Source organism: Rattus rattus, chromosome 1 (genome assembly GCF_011064425.1).
Source record: "Rattus rattus isolate New Zealand chromosome 1, Rrattus_CSIRO_v1, whole genome shotgun sequence".
In the NCBI taxonomy this organism is placed as follows: domain Eukaryota; kingdom Metazoa; phylum Chordata; class Mammalia; order Rodentia; family Muridae; genus Rattus; species Rattus rattus.
The window spans coordinates 151296176-151316437 of NC_046154.1; the positions used below are offsets into that span (position 1 = coordinate 151296176).

At 36.4% G+C, this 20262-nt stretch overlaps 1 protein-coding gene across 2 annotated transcripts in view; it reads left to right on the forward strand.

The window, feature by feature from the left end:
* The window catches only part of Crispld1 (cysteine rich secretory protein LCCL domain containing 1), a 37315-nt gene extending 17535 nt beyond the window's left edge, over nt 1-19780 (forward strand). The window contains exons 6-15 of one of the 2 annotated variants that reach the window (XM_032890677.1): nt 201-301; nt 2074-2214; nt 2592-2652; nt 2754-2820; nt 3007-3137; nt 5881-5924; nt 6012-6084; nt 9069-9144; nt 12256-12386; nt 18655-19741. In XM_032890677.1, coding sequence (XP_032746568.1) covers nt 201-301; nt 2074-2214; nt 2592-2652; nt 2754-2820; nt 3007-3137; nt 5881-5924; nt 6012-6084; nt 9069-9144; nt 12256-12386; nt 18655-18706 — 877 coding nt within the window. In that variant the 3' untranslated portion in view covers nt 18707-19741. Of the gene's footprint in view, nt 1-200; nt 302-2073; nt 2215-2591; nt 2653-2753; nt 2821-3006; nt 3138-5880; nt 5925-6011; nt 6085-9068; nt 9145-12255; nt 12387-18654 lie in introns of both variants that reach the window. The other variant, XM_032890678.1, reaches the window with a different exon arrangement.
* The last annotated feature ends 482 nt before the right edge of the window (nt 19781-20262 follow it).

Sequence of the window (20262 nt, forward strand, 5' to 3'; positions counted from 1 at the left end):
TAACATGTCAAGTTAGTTTGAAAATTTTCAACAAAACGAGGCAATTAAGCTTAAACCAAAAGGAATCCATACCAAATATATGCAGAAATCTCTATCTTAAGATGCCTAAGTCATTACTCAGGAAAGGATTATGTAATGATGTTTGCATGTCTTAGTAGTGCTGTAAGACGATGCTTTAATGGAGTGGACCATCTCTTTAGGGGAAATTGGTGGGGTCATGCCCCTTACAAACATGGAAAGCCTTGTTCTGCTTGCCCGCCCAGTTTTGGAGGAGGCTGTAGAGAAAACTTGTGCTACAAAGGTCAGTGTTCCACGGGTATATTTTCACTTTGAAACCTTTGTGTGTCAGCTCTGTATAGCACTGTGCTTGTTCCTGCAGTGTGTAGCAAAAGGCTAGGGTTTGCCACATGTCCATGAGGCCTGGAGTGGAATCCCCAGTGCCAAGAAATTAAAAAGGAGTCTAAACCCACATTAGTTGTCAGATGAACCAGAGCACCAGTTCAAGCACTTTAAAGAGGTGATTTTTAAATATGAATAATTATTTCAACTTGTTTTTAAAAGATTCATATAAGGAATCCATTGTGACAGGGATCATGTGCCTACAGAACAGTAACAAGAGTTTTAAACAACTGCTTCTAACACCTATTTCTACCCCAGAAAGATAGTATATATCTTAAAAGGCATCTTAATGTGTTGCTGTGAGATGTCTCCTCAGCTGTCATGTTTAAAGACTTAACACATTAACATAAAATTGGTGGTGTCAAACAAATTTGAAGTCTAAATATGAAAATATGGGACTTAGGAGGTAGAATGCTTGCCTAGCATGCAAGAAGGCCTGGACTGAATCCCAAACGGCAGCAGGTAGTCAGACATGCCTTTAATCTCAGCACTATGAAGAAGGAAGCAGGAGAATCAGGAGTAAAATCAGGAGCTCATCCTCAGCTCTATTGCAGTTCACAGCCAGCCTGAAATACCTTAAATCCTGTCTCAGAACCATGTAATATGAATAAAATGCCCTGTTAATGATGCCTGAAGACATCATTTGTATGTCAAGGATTTGGGTAAAGCCATGATCTTGGCCATCCATGTGGCTATGTTTTACCTTATATTTCCTATATTTTGATGACAAAATGGAGGTTGATGTAGATCAGGTGTACTAGAAAGGCTGGAAGCATGTTCCTTTCCTGCTCAACACTCATGAAAAGCCATGTGTTGTTTGTATTCATGTCTGAGTGCTCCTTGGAAGTGAGAAGTGGACCAGAAGTACCCATTCTGTCTCCCTATCAACTGTCCCTATTTGGTTTCCTTGCCTACTTTGCAGTATGCCCTCCAGTGATGGTCTTTGTACATATACCTTCAAAGCTGCACCTTCTCTGCCCTTCACCAGTAATTGGTGTATCCCTCTTAAAACCAACACTCCTCTTTGTCCACACCTTTCTTCTAGGTTCTGAGTTTAAGAATACAAATGAAAATATACACTTTTTTTTTTACAGCAGGACAGCAATAAGCTCTTGTTATAGGTCAACCCAGGGTGGGAGAGTTTAGTGCCAACCTTGAAACTATTCTCTATTTAAAGTGGAAATCTTTGCATCTTGAAGTTTATTTTAAAAGTCAGAAAATCCAGTCCATAGGAATTGATGCTTGAAAAAATAACAAGGGCTTACCCACCCTTTAGGGGATATTTTCAGTTGGAGGAGGGGGTCGAGATACAGATTTCCTAAGCCCTGGCGCTATTAGAGAACAGGGTTGGTTTCATGTGTCTTTGTGAAAATCAAACACTGATGCCATACTAGAACTAGATTAGAGATGATTCCATTAGACATTAGCTAGGTCCAACTACACACACACACACACACACACACACACACACACACACACACACACACAGATTGAAGGCTAATATGTGCATTTCACTTCAGTGTGGTATACACAACTATTGCCTGTGCCAAAACCTGTGCTGAAAAGAGTACTGTATTTGTAGGTTTTAATTATTTAGGTGTAGAAAAGCATTTGTATAATAATTTGTGCTTATGTAAGTAAAATCCATATTTTTCAATCTTTTCCCTCTGGCAGAAGGGTCGGACCAGTATTATACCCCTCAAGAAGAAGAAACAAATGAAATTGAACGGCAGGAGTCCCAGGTCCATGACACTCATGTTCGGACAAGATCAGATGATAGTAATAGAAATGACGTCATCAGCACTCAGCAGATGTGTAAGAGCTTAATCACATATCAGATGCTTAGACTTTGCATGGATGATAACTCTCCTAGCTTTATTTGCACATTTTCATAGTGTCAGAATATGTTTTAGCTTGGCAATGGCAGCACATTCCTCTTTTAATCCTAGTATCCGGGAGGCAGAGACAGGTTCCAGGCCAGTCTGGTCTACAGAGTGAGATCCAGAACAGCCAAAGCTATATACAGAAACTCTTATCTCAAAAAGAAAGAAAGGAAGTAAGAAAGAAAGAAGGAAAGGAAGAAAGGAAGAAGGAAAGAAAAAATAGCATATCTTAATAGTATGTAAACCCCATTTTAGAACTATTGGAATTATTAAAACTATCTGGGTTTTGTTTGTTTGTTTTGTTTTTAGCTCAGATTGTTTCTTGTGAAGTAAGATTGCGAGACCAGTGTAAAGGGACCACCTGCAACAGGTGGGTGTCAGTTCAATGTCCGCTGACAAGTTAAAAGAACTGTGTGCATTCTGTGCTGGTGTCCAGAAAACTAAAGTTTCTTTCTCACGACCTTCACTTAGATATGAGTGCCCTGCTGGCTGCTTGGACAGTAAAGCTAAAGTCATTGGGAGTGTACATTATGAAATGGTAAGTGGAAATGAAAATTATTCTAGGATGCAAGCTCTTCATACAGTATCTATTTTTAATGTGGAAATTGCAACTTATATCAACTGTATTATATTTTCCTCAGAAATGTCTATTTAGGTTAAGGTTATAGTCATTCGCTTCTTCATATAGAGCTTTAATATCTTCTATCTCTTCCTTCCCTGAAAGCAATCCAGTATCTGCAGAGCTGCCATTCATTATGGGATAATTGACAATGAAGGCGGGTGGGTAGATGTCACTCGACAAGGGAGAAAGCATTACTTCATCAAATCCAACAGAAATGGCATTCAAACAATTGGGTAAGAATCCAAACAAGTTATTCTCTTGGATGAAATGAAATTGTACAGAGCTAACATATTTTTGACCCAATCGTAGAAGAATTTATTAGTTCTCTAATTTTTCAAAATTCATTTTAACTTAGTTTCCATACATACAAGGATGGGATCTTTTTGTTTTGAAGCTTAATAAAATTCTTAGTTTCCCGGGGAAAGTAAGAGGTAAAAGAAATGAAGATATCTTTAATGCAATTCTTGACTAAGTGAAGCTAGTTTCAAGTATCACATGGTGGATGACATCATGTGATGTCCTGTGGCAAGATACTAGCATTTTTGAAGTTAAACTCTTAGGCATGCAATGGGTCATGCTACTGAACAGATATATGGTAAAAACAGAGGAGGATCTTGACTTCAACTTCTGTAGGAGTAGAGCCTGTCTCAATCGACTTAAGGTAGAAGCAGTAGGTAAACTGGTCCTGAGCCTGCATGTGAATGCTGACCTCCTCACGCATATTTAATTGCTTTAACATGGAAATGATGGCAGCTCCAGTTATGGAAGAACCCTGTGGCAATGTGGAAGGAAAAACCAATGGGGAACAGCTTGGGATTATTTTAATGCTTTACAATTTTTTACTGTGCAAATTTATGTAATGCTATTTTCAGGCATGTATTTGGCATAGTTGGAGCACATTCCCCCATATTTCATATGCTAATTAGAGGCAACTTTAACTCAAAAGATATCTCCATCAAACTGGCCTAGAGGGATGTCTGTGGGAGCATTTTCTTGATTAATAATCAATGTGGGAGGATCTAGACCACTGTGAGTGGTGCCAGCCCTAGGCAGGTGGTCCAGAGTTGCATAAAATGCTAGCAATCCATGAGAAACAAACTAGGAAGCAGTGTTTCTTCATTATGACCTCTGTTTCAATGTCTGCCTCTAAGTTCTTTCCCTTTGCGATAGACTATAACCTGTAAACGAAATAAACCTTTTAATCCCCCCTCAAAAAAAATTCTTAGTTTTCAAGAGATTCAATAAGTATATTAAATGTATAGTTAGTCTCTAGGCTGAAGAGATGATTCCTTGGTTAAAATCACCTCACTCTTCCAGAGGACCAGAATTTGGCTCCCAGCACTCACACTAAAGGGAACAACTGTCAGTAATTACAGTTGCAGGGAATCCAACTACCTCTTCTTGGAATTGTCAGGCACCAATCAAGCACATGATGAACATAAATACATATGCAAATAGGCAAAACTCTTACAAGTATAAAATATATTTTTAATTATATATAACTTTTAAAGTAAAGGAATACATCTTTCAGCTATGACAGAAAATACCTTAAAGAAGGCTAATTTATTGCATGTTATTTAATGCAATGAAATATTTTATTTCATGCAATGGTAATTTGGCTAATACAATAAATATGATTACTAAGTAAGAGAAGATTTTAAAGAATTAAGCATGCAATGTACTCTTATCATTTTTGCTTGTTTATTTAAGTGCAATTTAAACACAGGAAAAGCTTTGATTCACTTTCTGAGTGTTTCAAAAATTTAGTATGATGTGTCTCATTCTAAAAGGGAACATTTTCATGTGTGCTTCAAAGTAAAGCAGTGTACCCTTTTGAAATGTCTTTGAGTAGTGTCATTTTTTTCTATGTAAAAGACAATATTGAACTTCACAGAAGAAACTTTCCTTAGAGATTGGAACATATATTCCTTGTAAGTGTGAAATTGCATGAACTTTAACAGATGAAATTGGAATTCATTGCTGAGTATAGTGGTGCACTTCCTAATCCCAGCATTTGGGAGACAGAAGTAAGCATATCTCTGAGTTAAAGGCCAGCCAGTGAGTGTCAGGACAGTCAGGACTCATGGTGAGACTCTGTCTTGAAAAAACAACAAAAAATGGAATTCATAATTATAAAAAATAAACTTTAGAATGCTCCTTTCAAATCGGTGTCCTGACATTCTGTGTGTACAGTTATGTGGTTTTACTCATTGACAACGTCTCTTCTTAGTACAACTTATTAGTTTATTCACTTAGGAAAATGCATAAATCATGATTAATAAATTATAGTCATTATTGAAGCAGCATTATTAAACTGGTAATGTTATTCTAAGGGACAGTCTATCTTAAACTTCATTTTTGACTATCATAGAAGTACTAATGAAATATGAAATGTGATACATTTTTAGTTTCTGCATTTTGTGAAGAGAAAGATCTTAATTTGTAGGATCACTTAAATGAGGAATATTAAGCACTGAATATGAAACTGGTAGAAATAACTATTAAGGTTTTACATCTTTAATACTAAACAAGATGAAATATTACTTGCAAATTAAACAAAGCTCAATAACATGATTTTTAAAAAAAAATTAGTCTCTGCTATCCTGTTAAAAATTATAATATATCGTGGTACATCTAATCTTATTTCCATTTTTTGACTGGATGATTCATACAATAAGATGTTTATTCATTTACTGTAGACCTTTTAACAAAAGGGAATAATTGAATAAATAACAGTTGTCATTTTGAGACATTTAAGACAGTTGTCATTTTGCAATTTTTTATGTTGATTCTTTAGACTTAAACTGTCTGTGAAAAAAGGACGAGTCTATAGATTTACTGTGAATAAATGATGTGTGCTTAAACTATTTGTCCAGACAGTTAACAAACGTTTTTAAAGATTTAAAGTCCTAAGCAGTACCAGGAGTTACACTGTATAAAGCCCAAAGTGATTGACATTTCTTTTTTTGTCCTCAGCAAATATCGTTCTGCTAATTCCTTCATAGTCTCCAAAGTAACAGGTTAGCACTATTTTCTTAACTTGATCTCTTACTTTGTATGGGATGTTTTGTAAAGGAATTCACTTGTTTTCTGCCTTCATTCTTCAGTTCAAGCTGTGACATGTGAAACCACAGTCGAACAGCTCTGTCCATTTCATAAACCTGCTTCACATTGCCCCAGGTAACCCTTTTCAGAGTTTCTTATCCTTGTAATAAATTTAGCAATTTGCATATGTGCACATGTATCTGTATAGTCACTTAATGTGTACCACTTTGGTCTGTAATACCCGTTTTTATAAAATTCTGGTTCTAAGGTTTAAAATTTTTTATGATCTAGTCTTGCTTCTTAGAGGGAGTAACAACATGTGCCCCAGAACCTCTACTGGACCTTCTCTGAGTGTTGGTTGTTCCATGGTATAAGAATTTATGCATGTGATCACATGTAGATGTGCCACACAGGGTTGTACTAGTTCACATAATCTATTATAATAAATGTCACATTGGGTAGTATAATCATCACGAATTTATTTGTCATAGTGCTGAAGATTTGAAGTCCAAGATCAAGGTGCCACTGACTTGATCACTGATGTGACTCTCTTTCTAGCTTGTAATTGTCCTTACATGATGTGAAGAGTTCTTTCCCTTCCACCCTTTTTGCAGGGGCACTAATCCAAGTGGACAAGAGTTCATCTCTTCCGACCTCATTTAGCCAAATTCACTCAATAAAGGCCCTGCCTATCTCCAGAGAAATATGGGTTAGGATGCATGTGGGACTGTCTATAACATTCATTCTACAACAATTTCTTCTAACAGAAATCAATGTGATTCACACTTAACATTGACATGTGATTCCTAAATTAGAGGAATCTAATTGCAGCTGGTAACCTAAAATAATGCCAATTAGATAGGAAAAGGATTCTTCTTTTGCTGTGTATAGGGAGGCTCTAGCTTTCAGATGTGGTGTGAACAACTTATCTTAAACATAGATACAGTTATCCTGTATCCTTAAAGGAACTACCTCAAAAAGTATGGGAAGATGCACAATTTACAGAATTTTCATGTCCTCAAGGAACCCAATAACCTTTGAAGTAAATATTAAATATATAATTATTATTCTTCAATATTGATGTAACCTTATATGCCTCACTGTGAATAATTCAAAATTTAAATACCTTTTGAAAGCCTAAATGAATGATGAGCAATTTTATTCACAGCTTACAAGCAAATGGGAGTCAAGTTCTGGCTATTAGATCACCCCTTATCAGGAACATATGGAATAATAGTACAAACAGCATAAACAAGCACCTCGCTCCATCTTTCTTTACTTGAACTTGTTCAAGAAGGAAGAGGATCAAGTTGCAGCTGTTGGTGCAGACAGTTAGGGGTAAGAACACAGTTTATACACACAGCATGAGCCTAGGGAAAGGTAGTTGGTTTGATAGCCATAGGAGGAAGACGAACTCCCATTAGTTTTTACATTTAATGAGATCATTTCTAGTCAGTGGGGACATATTTCAGCTTTCAGAATCTCCAGCCATGTTCTTTATAATAATCCACCCTCCAAAAATTATTTATCATTTACCTTTAAATGGTTTTGACTTATGTATTCAACAAAGTATACATAGTATTGAGTGTTATATGATGTTACAAAAGTTTTTGAAGTAACAACTAATTTCTTGAGGAGGATATATCTTAATTGGTAAGGGTATTATTACTGTTTTTATTATTATTATTACTGATATTATTAGAAAACTCATGGATGTGATCATGTTCAAGGTATTTTCATATAGTTACAATGGTGAGTCATGTATACTATGTAAAGTAATGTTTTTACAGTTTTAAGTAAAACTATTTGTGTGTTGTGGAGGGGAAGAACTATACACACAGAGATACACAGAGGCACTAGCAGACACACATAGAGAATACCAATTAAGAAGTAATATGGTTTTTTAAAAATATTAATTGATAGTTTCTTGAATTCTAAGAATGTATTTCATTATTATGAACTGGATGTTTCAACTTAAAACCAAACTTTTGGAAGCTTTTTAAAAATTAGCATAGTCAATCAGATATTAAATGTCAACAGGCTATCACAAGAAAGAGCATTCCATGCAGAGAAGAGAAATGTAAAGGCCCTGAGGCATGAGCACATAGCATATTTTGTATGTTGCAGGAATAACTAACCTTGACCAGAACAAGGAAATGAGGTAGAAGAGTCATGTATAAATTTACCAAATGAAGAAAATATTGTAAGGATCTGCTCATTTATTTTCAATTAGGGAGAAAGCCTTTGGGATTATTAGAAGGGATCGATGGCATGTTAGGACTTCCATCTTTAGTTTAAATACATGTAAATTGATGGAGGAGAATCAATTCAAGCAAAGTCAAAAGGGAGGTTGCTACTGTAAGTAACACAATGGCCGATCTGTACTTACCATGATTTAAGCTCATTGAGGGATACCCTGAGCATGGTTGCATTAAATGCAAGTGGTAAGAATTACTGTCCAGTTGCATGTAAGGCACTAGATAAAGAGGAACCTATTTACTATAAAGGCTTTGTAAAAGATTCCTGCAATAGTGGATTTACATTGTGTTGTGATGGGAAGTGCACAGAAGAGCAGGACTTGATAGGAGATAAATTTTATTTTGTGCCAGATAAGATTGAGATATTTGTTAGTTGTAAGAGGAAGTGTTGAGAAAGCAGCAGGCATTCACAGTGCAAATAAAGACATTCCAGCCAAAGATGTGAACCGGAAATTAACTGTTTGTAGATGAAACTAAGACCATGACCCTGAACAAGACACTTAAGTTGTGAATGAAGCAGATAGTGAATGACAGGCTGGCACACTGATTTGCCGAGTCATGCCTTTATTAAATTCTGCCAACACTGAGTTTCAAATGCAGTTCCACGGGGCTTTGTTTATGCTTTTTTTCTGCTTTAAATCCTGAAGTCTGCTGACTAAACATAAACAAAAACCCAAACGACAACAACAAAACATGGACTTAAGTGAAAGGAAGCACTGTGCCAAGTGCTGGCTCGTGCCATAGATCTCTTGTAGGAGAGATGAAGGTAAGTAGACCCTGCATACTGACTTCATTTCTATATAGATTTCATGTATAAGAAGCACTGAACATACCAGCTTTCTTTATGTGTTTGTTTTTCAGAGTATACTGTCCTCGCAACTGTATGCAGGCAAATCCACATTATGCTCGTGTAATTGGATCCAGAGTTTATTCTGATGTAAGTATGCTAACTTATGCAGTTCCCAATATCTGTGAGGATCTAAATATATGTGCTTATTTAGGTCTGCATATATGCCCTATATAGTCATGGGATTGTTTCTGAACTGCTATACATATTTTCAGAATAGCTAATTATAAATGAATATTTACATAAAATATGCTTGTATAATTATTTATTTTCACTATTTTACTGCATGTCTTTCCTGTTTATCAGACCCTAAAGGACAGGGCCTGGAGGCATTCTTAGGAAAAAAAATTCAGTTTGTTTCTCCCCAATCTTTCTTTTGGTTCTTCTGTGTCTGAAATATGAACTGGATATATATATATATATATATATATATATATATATATATATATATATTTTCTTTTTCATATGCTCATTGCCAAGGAGGCATTTGACACATAATAAAAGGTCACATACAGGTAGTTTGTTGTTGTACATATGAAAGGGAACTAACTGCCAGCACATTGTAATGTGGGACTTCAGGGTAGTTAGAACAGGATCTCTAGTGGCAATGGCTTCAGAATGAATACACTCATTGCAGGTGCCTTTTGGAGTATTGATCACTAGAGGGTTTTAGGAATATCAGTTCTAGTGTGAACTGTTGGTGAGTGTAGATGCAGCAGGCACCAGAGACAGCTTTGCTGGGTTCTGTAAACATAAAAACTACTGCTAATAGGAGGGAGGAAGGCAGAGCAAGTGAGAGGAAAAAGGAATAGACTATCCCACAGAGATAGAGATTTTGTATTTTCATGATGATGAATTCAGATTTCATGCAGCGGATATTTGGAAGGCTTTGCAGATTTTAAAGGAGTTACAAAAACAAATATAGGAAGTCTCATGGTGATGTATGAAGTCGGTGAAGTAGTCTAGAAGTTTGATTCCACAAGGAAACCTGAATTATGTACTTTTCTCTTACTTTTTTTTAATCAGTCAGTTAAGGACCAAATCCTTCCCAGTTCAGCTCCCCTTTTGATGTTGATCCCAAGCTTCTGGCATCATGTTTGCTTCAGGAATTCACTCATCCATGCATTTGGGTTCAGATTTTTACACCTAAAATACATCTTTTTGAAAATTATGTCATTGTCACGCCTTTTATTTCTCAAGTGTTACTATTTGCTTTGTGAGGTGGATAGTGAGTTAAGATGCCAGCCTTCTTTCAACTCTTTTTCCACTTTGGCCTCACTTTGTTACTAAGCAATGTGACGTTTGTGATGATTAATTGTGAAGTTCTTTGGAGGCAGCAGCTGGGTGATTCAGTTGCTGTTTTTTGTCTGCCAGGCAACACAGAGTCAGGAGATAGAACACAAAAAGGAGTCACTCCTTAGAGGTTTTTCCTTAAAGTTCCATAACTTCTCATTTTAGTCATGTCTGATGAAGTCTTTCAAAATCCCTTCCCCACTGTTCTGCCTGTAAGGGAAGTTAACCGTCTACCCTGAGATGATTTTAAGACCCTATCTAAAACCTGCAGATAATATGAGCTTAGTGAGCTGGAAGATTCTTATCCCACAGTAACTGCAGAGCTGTAGACTAAGCCTCCCAATCTTCTTAGCTCCATAAGATATGTAGTCTCTCCAGTTAAATTTGGTATGGAATGGTAGGGAGGAATCACCCAGCTTTCCTCCTGTTGCCTTCTCTTCCCCTGCAAGTTGCTCTCTTTCTGCTTGTAGAGCTCAATGAATGTTATGTTTCCTGCTACTATGGGCATCTTTTTTGTAGTTTACTACAGAGCATACTAATTCAGACTATGCTCAAAATTCTGCTATATTCACAAATGAAATGCATCATTTCAATAATATATTCTTCTAAAGTATGGGTAGGAAGAAACTTGACCTCTGAATGCAGGGAGAATGTCTGTTGACTGCATGCTTGAGAGCGAAACAGCACTCTAAAATACCTACAGGATTAATCATCATCACATGGAAGCATTTCTGGTGGCTTGAGGGGAGAATGCTGATTACATTATTTCAATAAAACAAGAATAATACTGAAATGTGCAAAAATTACTTTTAATTTAGTCTATTATGAGCATCTTGCATTCAGTGACCAATGAAGCATTTAACCTGCTGTGTGAGGTGCCTCCACCTCAGAGGAAGGACGTGAAGTCTTTGACATTCTGCATTTCGTAAGAGAGCAAAGAACAGAAGAAGGATTAGACATCCTAGCCTTCAGGCTCTAGGAGCTAATAAATCCTGACTGATGCCCAGAGGTCAGCGCACAGACATGCACACTAGTGTGAACTTTAGACATTTTATGAATTCATCCCTATTGTGAACTGAGAAAAGAACCCAACGGACACCTGCAACAGGTTGGGGAAAGACTATTGGGAGGAAAAATGGATTGTAGGTTACTGAAACAAGCCAGGTCCTTCCTGTCCTTGATAACCAGCTATTGATTCATTTCCATAGAACATTTTGATGGAAGCCAATATTTGGATTGAGAGAAGACTTTCATGGTCCAAAAGTAAGGTTTTTGACTTTGGAAGGAAGACAGGAATTATAAACATTGAAAATTTGGATCAGAGACATTAAATAAAGCTTCCCCTTCATGGAATTCTTGTTTAGCTTGAATTTTGTAGCTGAGTATGTGAGCACAGCATAGTAAAATGTCTGTGCATAGATTATTTTCATCAGGAAAAAATATTTATTATATTCTGACAAATATATCTTAGATATGTGAAGAGCTACGGTTGAGTTGCTTATACGTAAAATCGGAAGTAGGGAAGGGAGGGTCATTTCCTCTATATTGTGACTGTTCCATCACACATGTCCCAATATCTCCCAGCAAAAGTTGAGAATTATGAATGGTGACAAATAGTGCTTGAAGAATTGGAAGGAATTAATTTGGTCTGTATTACTTTGGTTTTAAAATTCTGCTGGGACAGAGCAAGTATTCCCAATATTGGTGGTGGTGAGATTTCATATGCCAGCTATGTTTAGCCTCTACATTCAAACTTGCAAGAACTGGTTTGATGTATTACTTCCCAAATACCACATTATGTGTGAAATATTATGCAATAGCTGCTCACTGGCTATACTACAGAGTGGTAGCTAGGCAAGTCAGCATGGGATTTCTTCCTAATGGTAGTGATTGTCTTCACTTGCTCAGCTGTCTAGTATCTGCAGAGCCGCAGTACATGCTGGGGTGATTCGAAATCATGGTGGTTATGTGGATGTCATGCCTGTGGATAAAAGAAGGATGTACACTGCTTCTTTTCAGAATGGAATCTTCTCAGAAAGGTAAAGTCTTAGCAAAACATATACTATTTTACATTTTAGTAGACTCTTTTACTTGTTGCTACTCCACAGTTCTACTTAGAGTACTGTCTGAGTGACTGAACTATGTGTTTCCTTTGAGCCCTTGCATGGCTGCTGTTCCTTCTGGGATGAGAGGAGCTGTAGTACCATATGTGGCTGTCTCTGGCAGGCTTATGAAGAAACAACATGGAAATCGGATTACTCGGAGAACTACTCTTTTGTTAATTGATCTTATAAAAAGGAAATTACCTTCATCCTCTTTCAGATTTTCTAGATTAGCTTTTATATTTCTTTAGAAGTGTGCAAGGCACTGAGTATTTCACTAATCCAGTTATATGCCAAAATATTTGACCAACACAATGATTCTTCTTTTCCCTAGAATTAATTTCTATTTTTTTACTGCTTTATATTTTTTATTAGATATATTTACACTTCAAATGTAACCCTTTCTCTTTTTCATAGACACCCTATCACATCCTCCCTGCTTTTATGAGGGTGTTCCCCCTCCTCAACCACCCTCTTTCTCGAATACCCACCCTGACATTTCCTTACTCTGGGGGGGGGGTCCAGCCTTGGCAGAACCGTTGGCTTCTCTTCCCACTGGTGCCCAACAAGGCCATCCTGTGCTACATATGCAGCTATAGCCATGGGTCTGTCTTTGTGTACTCTTTGGGTAGTGGTTTAGTCTGTGGGAGCTCTGGTTGGTTGGTGTTGTTGCTCTTATTGGGCTGCAAGATCGTTCAACTCCTTCAATGCTTTCTCTAACTCCTCCAATGGGGACCTTGTTTTCAGTTCAATGGTTTGCTGCAAGCATTCACCTCTGTATTTGTCATGCTCTGGCTGAGCCTCTCAGAAGACAGCTATATAAGGCTCCTGTTGGCATGTAATTCTTGGCTTTATCAATATTGTCTAGGCTTGGTGACTGTATGTGGGCTGGACCTCCAGGTGAGTCAGGCTCTGAATGGCCATTACTTCAGTCTCTGCTCCAAACTTTGTTTCCATGTCTCCTCCTATGAATATTTCTGTTCCCCCTTTTAAGGACTGAAGCATCCACACTTTGTTCATCCATTTTTTTGGGCTTCATGTGATATGTGAATTGTATCTTGGATAATTGGAGCTTTTGGACTGATATCAACTTATCAGTGAGTGCATACATACTGTGTGGGGTTTGTGCGTGTGCGTGTGCGTGTGATTGGGTTGCTTCGCCTAGGATGATAATTTCTAGTTCCATGCATTTGCCTATGAATTTCATGAAATCATTGGTTTTGATAGCTGAGTAGTCTTCATCGTATAGATGTACCATATTTTCTGTATCCATTCCTCTGCTGAAGGGCATCTGCATTCTTTCCAGCTCCTGACTATTATAAATAAAACTGTTATGAACATTGTGGAGCATGTGTCCCTGTTGTATGTTGGAGCATCATTTAGGAATATGCCCAGGACTGATGTAGCTGGGTTCTAAGGCAGTACTATGTCCATTATTCTGTGGAATTGCCACACTGATTTCCAGAGTAGTTGTACCAGCTTGCAATCCCACTAACAATGGAGGAGTGTTCCACCTTCTTCACATCCTTGCCAGCATCTGTTGAGACCTGACATTTTGTTGTTAGCCATTCTGCCTGGTGTGAGGTGGAATCTCAAGGCTGTTTTGATTTGCATTTCCCTGATGAATACGGATGTCAAACATTTCTTTAGGTGCTTCTCAGCCATTTGTTATTCCTCTGCTGAGAATTCTTTGTTTAGCTCTGTACCCCATTTTTAAGTAGGTGTATTTGACTCTCTGTAGTCAACCTTCTTGAGTTCTTTAATTAAATTGGATATTAGCCCTCTATCAGATGTAGGATTGGTAAAGATCTTTTCCCAATCTGTTGGTTGCTGTTTTGGCCTAATGACAGTGTCATAAACATAGTTTGTTTACATAGTGGATTACTTTTATGGATTTCCATATATTGAACCATCCCTGAATCCCTGGGATGAAGCCTACTTGATCATGTTTATGTGTTCTTGGATTCAGTTTGCAAGAATTTTATTGAGTATTTTTGTGTCAGTATTCATAAGGGAAATTGGTCTGAAGTTCTCTTTCTTTGTTAGGTCTTTGTGTGGTTATGGTGCAAGCATAATTGTAGCTTCATGAAAGGAATTGGGTAGTGTTTCTTCTGTTTCCATGTTGTGGAATAGTTTGCAGAGTATTGATATTAGGTCTTCTATGAAAGTCTGATAGAATTCTGTACAAAACCCAACTGGTCTGGTCTTTTTTTTCTGGTTGGAAGACTTTTATTAACTGCTTCTATTTCTTTAAAGGTTATGGAACTGTTTAGATGATTTATCTGATACTGATTTAACTTTGGTACCTGGTATCTGTCTAGAGAACTTTCCATTCACTCCAGATTTTCCAGTTTTGTTGAAATAGGCTTTTGTAGTAGGGTCTGATGATCTTTTGAATTTCCTCAGTATCTGTTGTTATGTCTCCCTTTTCATTTCTGATTTTGTTAATTTGGATACACTCTCTGTTCCCTCTAATTAGTATGGCTAAGGATTTAGCTATCTTATTTATTTTCTCAAAAAGCCAGCTGTTTGTTTGGTTGATTCTTCGTATAATTTTTTTTTGTTTTTTTGTTTTGTTTCTTTTTGGTTGATTTCAGCCCTGAGTTTGATTATTTCTTGCCTTCTTGGATATATTTGGTTCTTTTTGTTCTAGAGCTTTTAGAACAGGGTGCTTTCTCTAGTTTGTTTTTGGAGGCACTCAGAGCTATGAGTTTTCTGTTAGCATTGCTTTCGTTGTGTCTCATAAATTTTGGTATGATGTGCCTTCATTTTCTTTACATTCTAAAATGTCTTTAATTTCTTTATCTCTTCCTTGACTACCTTGATTTCTCTCATTGAGAAGACTGTCATCCAGCTTCCATGTATCTGTGGGTTTTCTCTCGCTTTTGTTTTTATTGATGACCAGCCTTAGTCTGTAGTGATCTGATAGGATGCATGGAATTATTTCAATCTTCTTATATCTGTTGAAGCCTGTTTTGTGACCAATTATGTATAGGTCAATTTTGAATAAGGTACCATGAGATGTTCAGTACAAGGTACATTCTTTTGTTTTAGGATGAAACATTTCTGTTAAATCTGTTTGTTTCACAACTTGTGTTAGTTTCTTTATGTCTTTCTTTACTTTCTGTTTCCTTGGGTGTACTTTCCCTCCTTGTGTTGTAGTTTTCCATCTATTATCATTTGTAGGGCTGAATTTGTGGAAAGGTATTGTTTTGGTTTTCTCATGGAATATCTTGGTTTCCCCATCTATGTTAATTGAGAGTTTTGCTGAATATACTACCCTGGGCTGGCATTTGTATTGTCTTAGGGTCTGTGTCACATCCTCTTAGGATCTTATGGCTTTCATAGTCTCTTTTGAGAAGTCTGGTGTAATTCTGATAGGTCTGCTTTTATATGTTATTTGACATTTTCCCTTACTGTTTTTAATATTCTTTCTTCATTTTGTGCATTTGGTGTTTTGACTATTATGTGACAGGAGGAATTTCTTTTCTGATCCAATCTATTTGGAGTTCTGTGGGCTTCTTGTATGTTTATGGGAATCTCTTTTTTTAGGTTAGGGAAGTTTTCTTCTCTAATTTTGTGGAAGATATTTACTGGCCCTTTAAGTTGGGAGTCTTACCTCTCTTCTACACCTATTATCCTTAGGTTTGATTTTCTCATTGTGTCCTAGATTTCCTGGATGTTTTGGATTAGGAGCTTTTTGCGTTTTACATTTTCTTTGATGGTTATGTCAGTGTTTTCTATGGTATCTTCTGCCCCTGAGATTCTCTCTTCTATCTTTCATAATCTGTTGGTGTTGCTTGCATCTATGACCCCTGATCACTTTCCAAGGTTTTCTATCTTCAGGATTGTCCCTCTTTGTGCTTCCTTTATTGTTTCTATTTCCCTTTTTCAATACTTGATGGTTTTGTTCAATACTTTTACCTGTTTGGTTCTGTTTTTCTGTAATTCTTTAAGTGATTTTTGTGTTTCCTCTTTAAGGGCTTCTGCTTGTTTCCCTGTGTTGTCCTGTATTTCTTTAAGTTAGTTATTTTTTGTCCTTCTTAAAGTTCTCTATCATCATCATGAGATGTGATTTTAAATACAAATTTTGCTTTTCAGGTCTGTTTGGATAGCCACTGTTTGCTTTGGTGGAAGAACTGGGTTTTGATGATATCAAGTTGTCTTGCTTTCTTTTGCTTAGGTTCTTCCACTTGCCCCTCTCCATCAAGTTGTCTCTGGTGTTAGATTGTCTTGCTGTCTCTGACAGTGGCTTGACCCTCCTTTAAGCCTGTGTGTCAGCTCTCCTGTAGACCTGTTTCTTTCAGCCAGATCTGGATTCAGATAGCTGTGGGACCAGGTCAACTCTGGGAGTAGGCAGAATCGAGAAATGCCCTGTCCCAGACTGCTCCTGGGTTTGTGTGTCCTGAAGGTACTAGGTAGGTTCCTCTTCTGTCAGGAATGTGAGCAGAAGTCAATAATTTCTTTTAAGATTTTAAGGCCTAGGATTAGTGTGATGTAAATGAACTCTTTCAGGCTATCTTATGTTGTCCAGCTCATTAGTGAGACATATTTTTATGACTTGGGAAATTTTATCTACTCAGTTTATTTATTATTATTGATTATTATTTATTATTTTATTTAAAAAAGAAATAAATGTTTAATAGATTTTTAAAATCATCAGTATTCCATTAATTTATGAAGATACTTAAGTTTTAGATATTTCCTAAAACATATTGCAAAATTATAGCAGAAAGGATTCAGGCTTCTAGTAGCTTCTAAGAGGACAAAGACTATCATGTGAAGAGTTCAGATTAGCAATCCCAATCAAGATTCACTCATTAAGTGTCCTTTTTTTCCATATGGGAGTATATCAGGAAGTCATGGCTGAGAAGGAGACTTTCTGCATCCTGGATCATGACGTTGCTAAGCAGGCAGAACTCACTACACTTTTATAATCTAAGTTCTAGGCTTCTTTAAGCCTTCACACTTCTGAGATTCAATTTAAAACTTATTTTAAGGATACATGATATCCTAACAAAACTGAGGATAACAATTAATTTTTAATTACTGTGAATATCCAGCACTGTCAATGTCTCTGGTGGAGGCTTTGTACCAGCTGAGTAATGCTGAGTGCCTTGAAATCTAATTAGTATGTATATTAACTGAGGTTCAAATTGGTTAAGTGGTTAATATGCCCAAGTTCATATAACAATCAAACACTAGGATTAACACATTCTGTATAAGTTAAGAGGTGTAGATTCCAGAGTATCACTATGTACAAGGAAGAAACACATCCACTTCCCAGAGCCTGTGTTCTGTACCCTGCAAAAAGAAAAATGATTTTACATTAGCCTGCTACGTGCTTGTACACCTAACATGTCATGTCAGTGTATCATGTATGCTAATTTCCTCATTTTCTCTCTCTCTAAAATCCTTTCCCTACTTATTATATGAGAATAAATATAGAAAGGAATTTTATTTTGTCCTTTGGAATATTCAAATGTATCGATTGCAAATCAGAATTTTGTATGAAACACAAATAAGTCATATATTAGAATAAAAATACATAGTTTTGAATTACTTTCATTGTTTGCTTAAAATAAAAATAACCCCCAAATGACATTGGTTGGAGAGAAAGACACCACACACACACACACACACACACACACACACACACACACACAGAGAGAGAGAGAGAGAGAGAGAGAGAGAGAGAGAGAGAGAAGAGAGAGATTTCTGTACTTAGGTCTTGGAAATGATAGTAAACTAGTTAGGAAATGATAGTAAGCTAGTACTCTACAGCGTTGCTTAACTATCGGCCAGGTTCTAAATTATAAATAGCTACTAATGTGATAAACCAATTGCAAAGTGCAGTCTCAGTATCCCTACAACAGGGGTGAAAGAGCAGTTGCCTAACTCCACTATATTAAAACTTAAGGAAGCAATTCATGATAATATACCCCAGATGCTGTGAAACTCTGGAGTAGCCACTGCTCTTCATTAGCTTCTCAACTTAGTTTAGTAATGTTTAGTCCAGCAGGCAACAGCTATCTAGAGGATTATGTAATCCTTACCAGGGCTTCCCAGAACAGTAAATTATGGCAGTCTGAGACAGTTGAGCCATCTGACTTCATGGAGCTACTTGCTTGAATGTCCTCACAGAGCATGACTTACTGGGAGGATAATATGTACAGATGACTTAATGTCACTTTTGACATTGCAGTTTACAGAACCCTACAGGAGGAAAGGCATTCCGGGTATTCGCTGTTGTTTGACTGGGAACACTTGGAAGAAAAACAGAAAGCCTGCTCCAAGTACCACATTTCTGACATCTATATACAACTGTAACAATACTGTACAGAAGAGAGCAAGTATTGCCAGCCCACCTCCAAAGTACCAATGTATGCCATTCTTGATAGACAAAGTCTATAAAATAAAACATGGGACATTAGCTTTACGGAAAGTAATGAACATTTAATAGTTTTAGAAATCCTGTGTTAAATATTGCTATATTTTAGCAGTTATTTCTACATTTAATTTCATAGTCATGATGTTCTACATTTCTTATATTATATTATATTATATTATATTATATTATATGGTGCTTTGTATATGCCACTGATGAAGTATATTTAAAGTGACTGTGAAAGCCCCTAGAGAATTATCTGTTCCTTGAAAAGCAATCAGGCCTAAAATTTAAAGAAACTTTTAAGTCACTTTTTTGTTTTCAGATGAGTCCAGTATTGTGTTATGACTATTCTAAATCTCTATCTGCCTTACCCTTAGGACTGGCCAGTTTTTCTCTTGTGTTAAGTTGCATTGTGTCAAATGTTAAGTCTTGATATTGCACTCGTTATTTTGTATTAAAGTAATCCTTATATATCCAAGTGAAAATATTTGGTTCCTTGGGAGGGGTCACACTGCCATGTTCCCCAGGCAGTGTTGGGAGAACACTCCTGGTGTCATATAGTAACTAGAGAGTGAGATGGCAGAGTTTGCTAGCATTGTTAGAACTGAAAAATACATTTTTGTTTGTATCCTGGCAAATACTCCTGCAGGCCAGGAAGTATAATTTAAAAAAGTCTAATGATGATGAACTGGTGCATTACATTATTATTATTACCACTGGTTTTCATAATGGCAAACAACTTTATGTATAAACCTTTCATTAGTGTGATTCTATGGTAGTGATTTATTTGTTTCTGTAAAAATATATTGTGCTTTGATACTTAAATTGTGTAAAATGTTAGTTTTTTTATTCCTGCTGGTGAACTTGTTTTCTATAAGCATATTAAAATTAATCAGTTTCAGAAGATTATTTTTACTTTTAAATGCATACTTTGACTTAGAATCATTCTAAAATGAATAACCAGAGTTGATTTTACTTTTCTAAATTTGACTTACTGACATCAATATAAATAAGTGCTTACTAGTAGAAATGCACAGAGTCCACCTAATCATGCAGATATTTGTTTTGAGGAAAAATAGTCATTTACTCAGAAACATTATAAGAAAGAGAAATGTTGAATAAGAGGAGAGCTATGAATTTTATAAAGGAGAAATGAAGTATCAGAAAATAAGGTAATGATTATAATTATGAAAGAGCCATATAGAAAATAATTCAAATACTTTTAAATGAGTAGGGATGTTAAAGCCAATAAAATGGAGATCATTTCCATGCAGGGATCAGGGAAAGCCAAATAGGTAATACAAAAGAGAAATGAAAAACAGAGACTCAGAAATTATTTCAGAAAAGTAGTTTAAGAATAAGGCAAAATTACAAGGTCATTTGTTGTGAATTGGCCAGCAGTTAAATTGTTCAAAAGGTAAT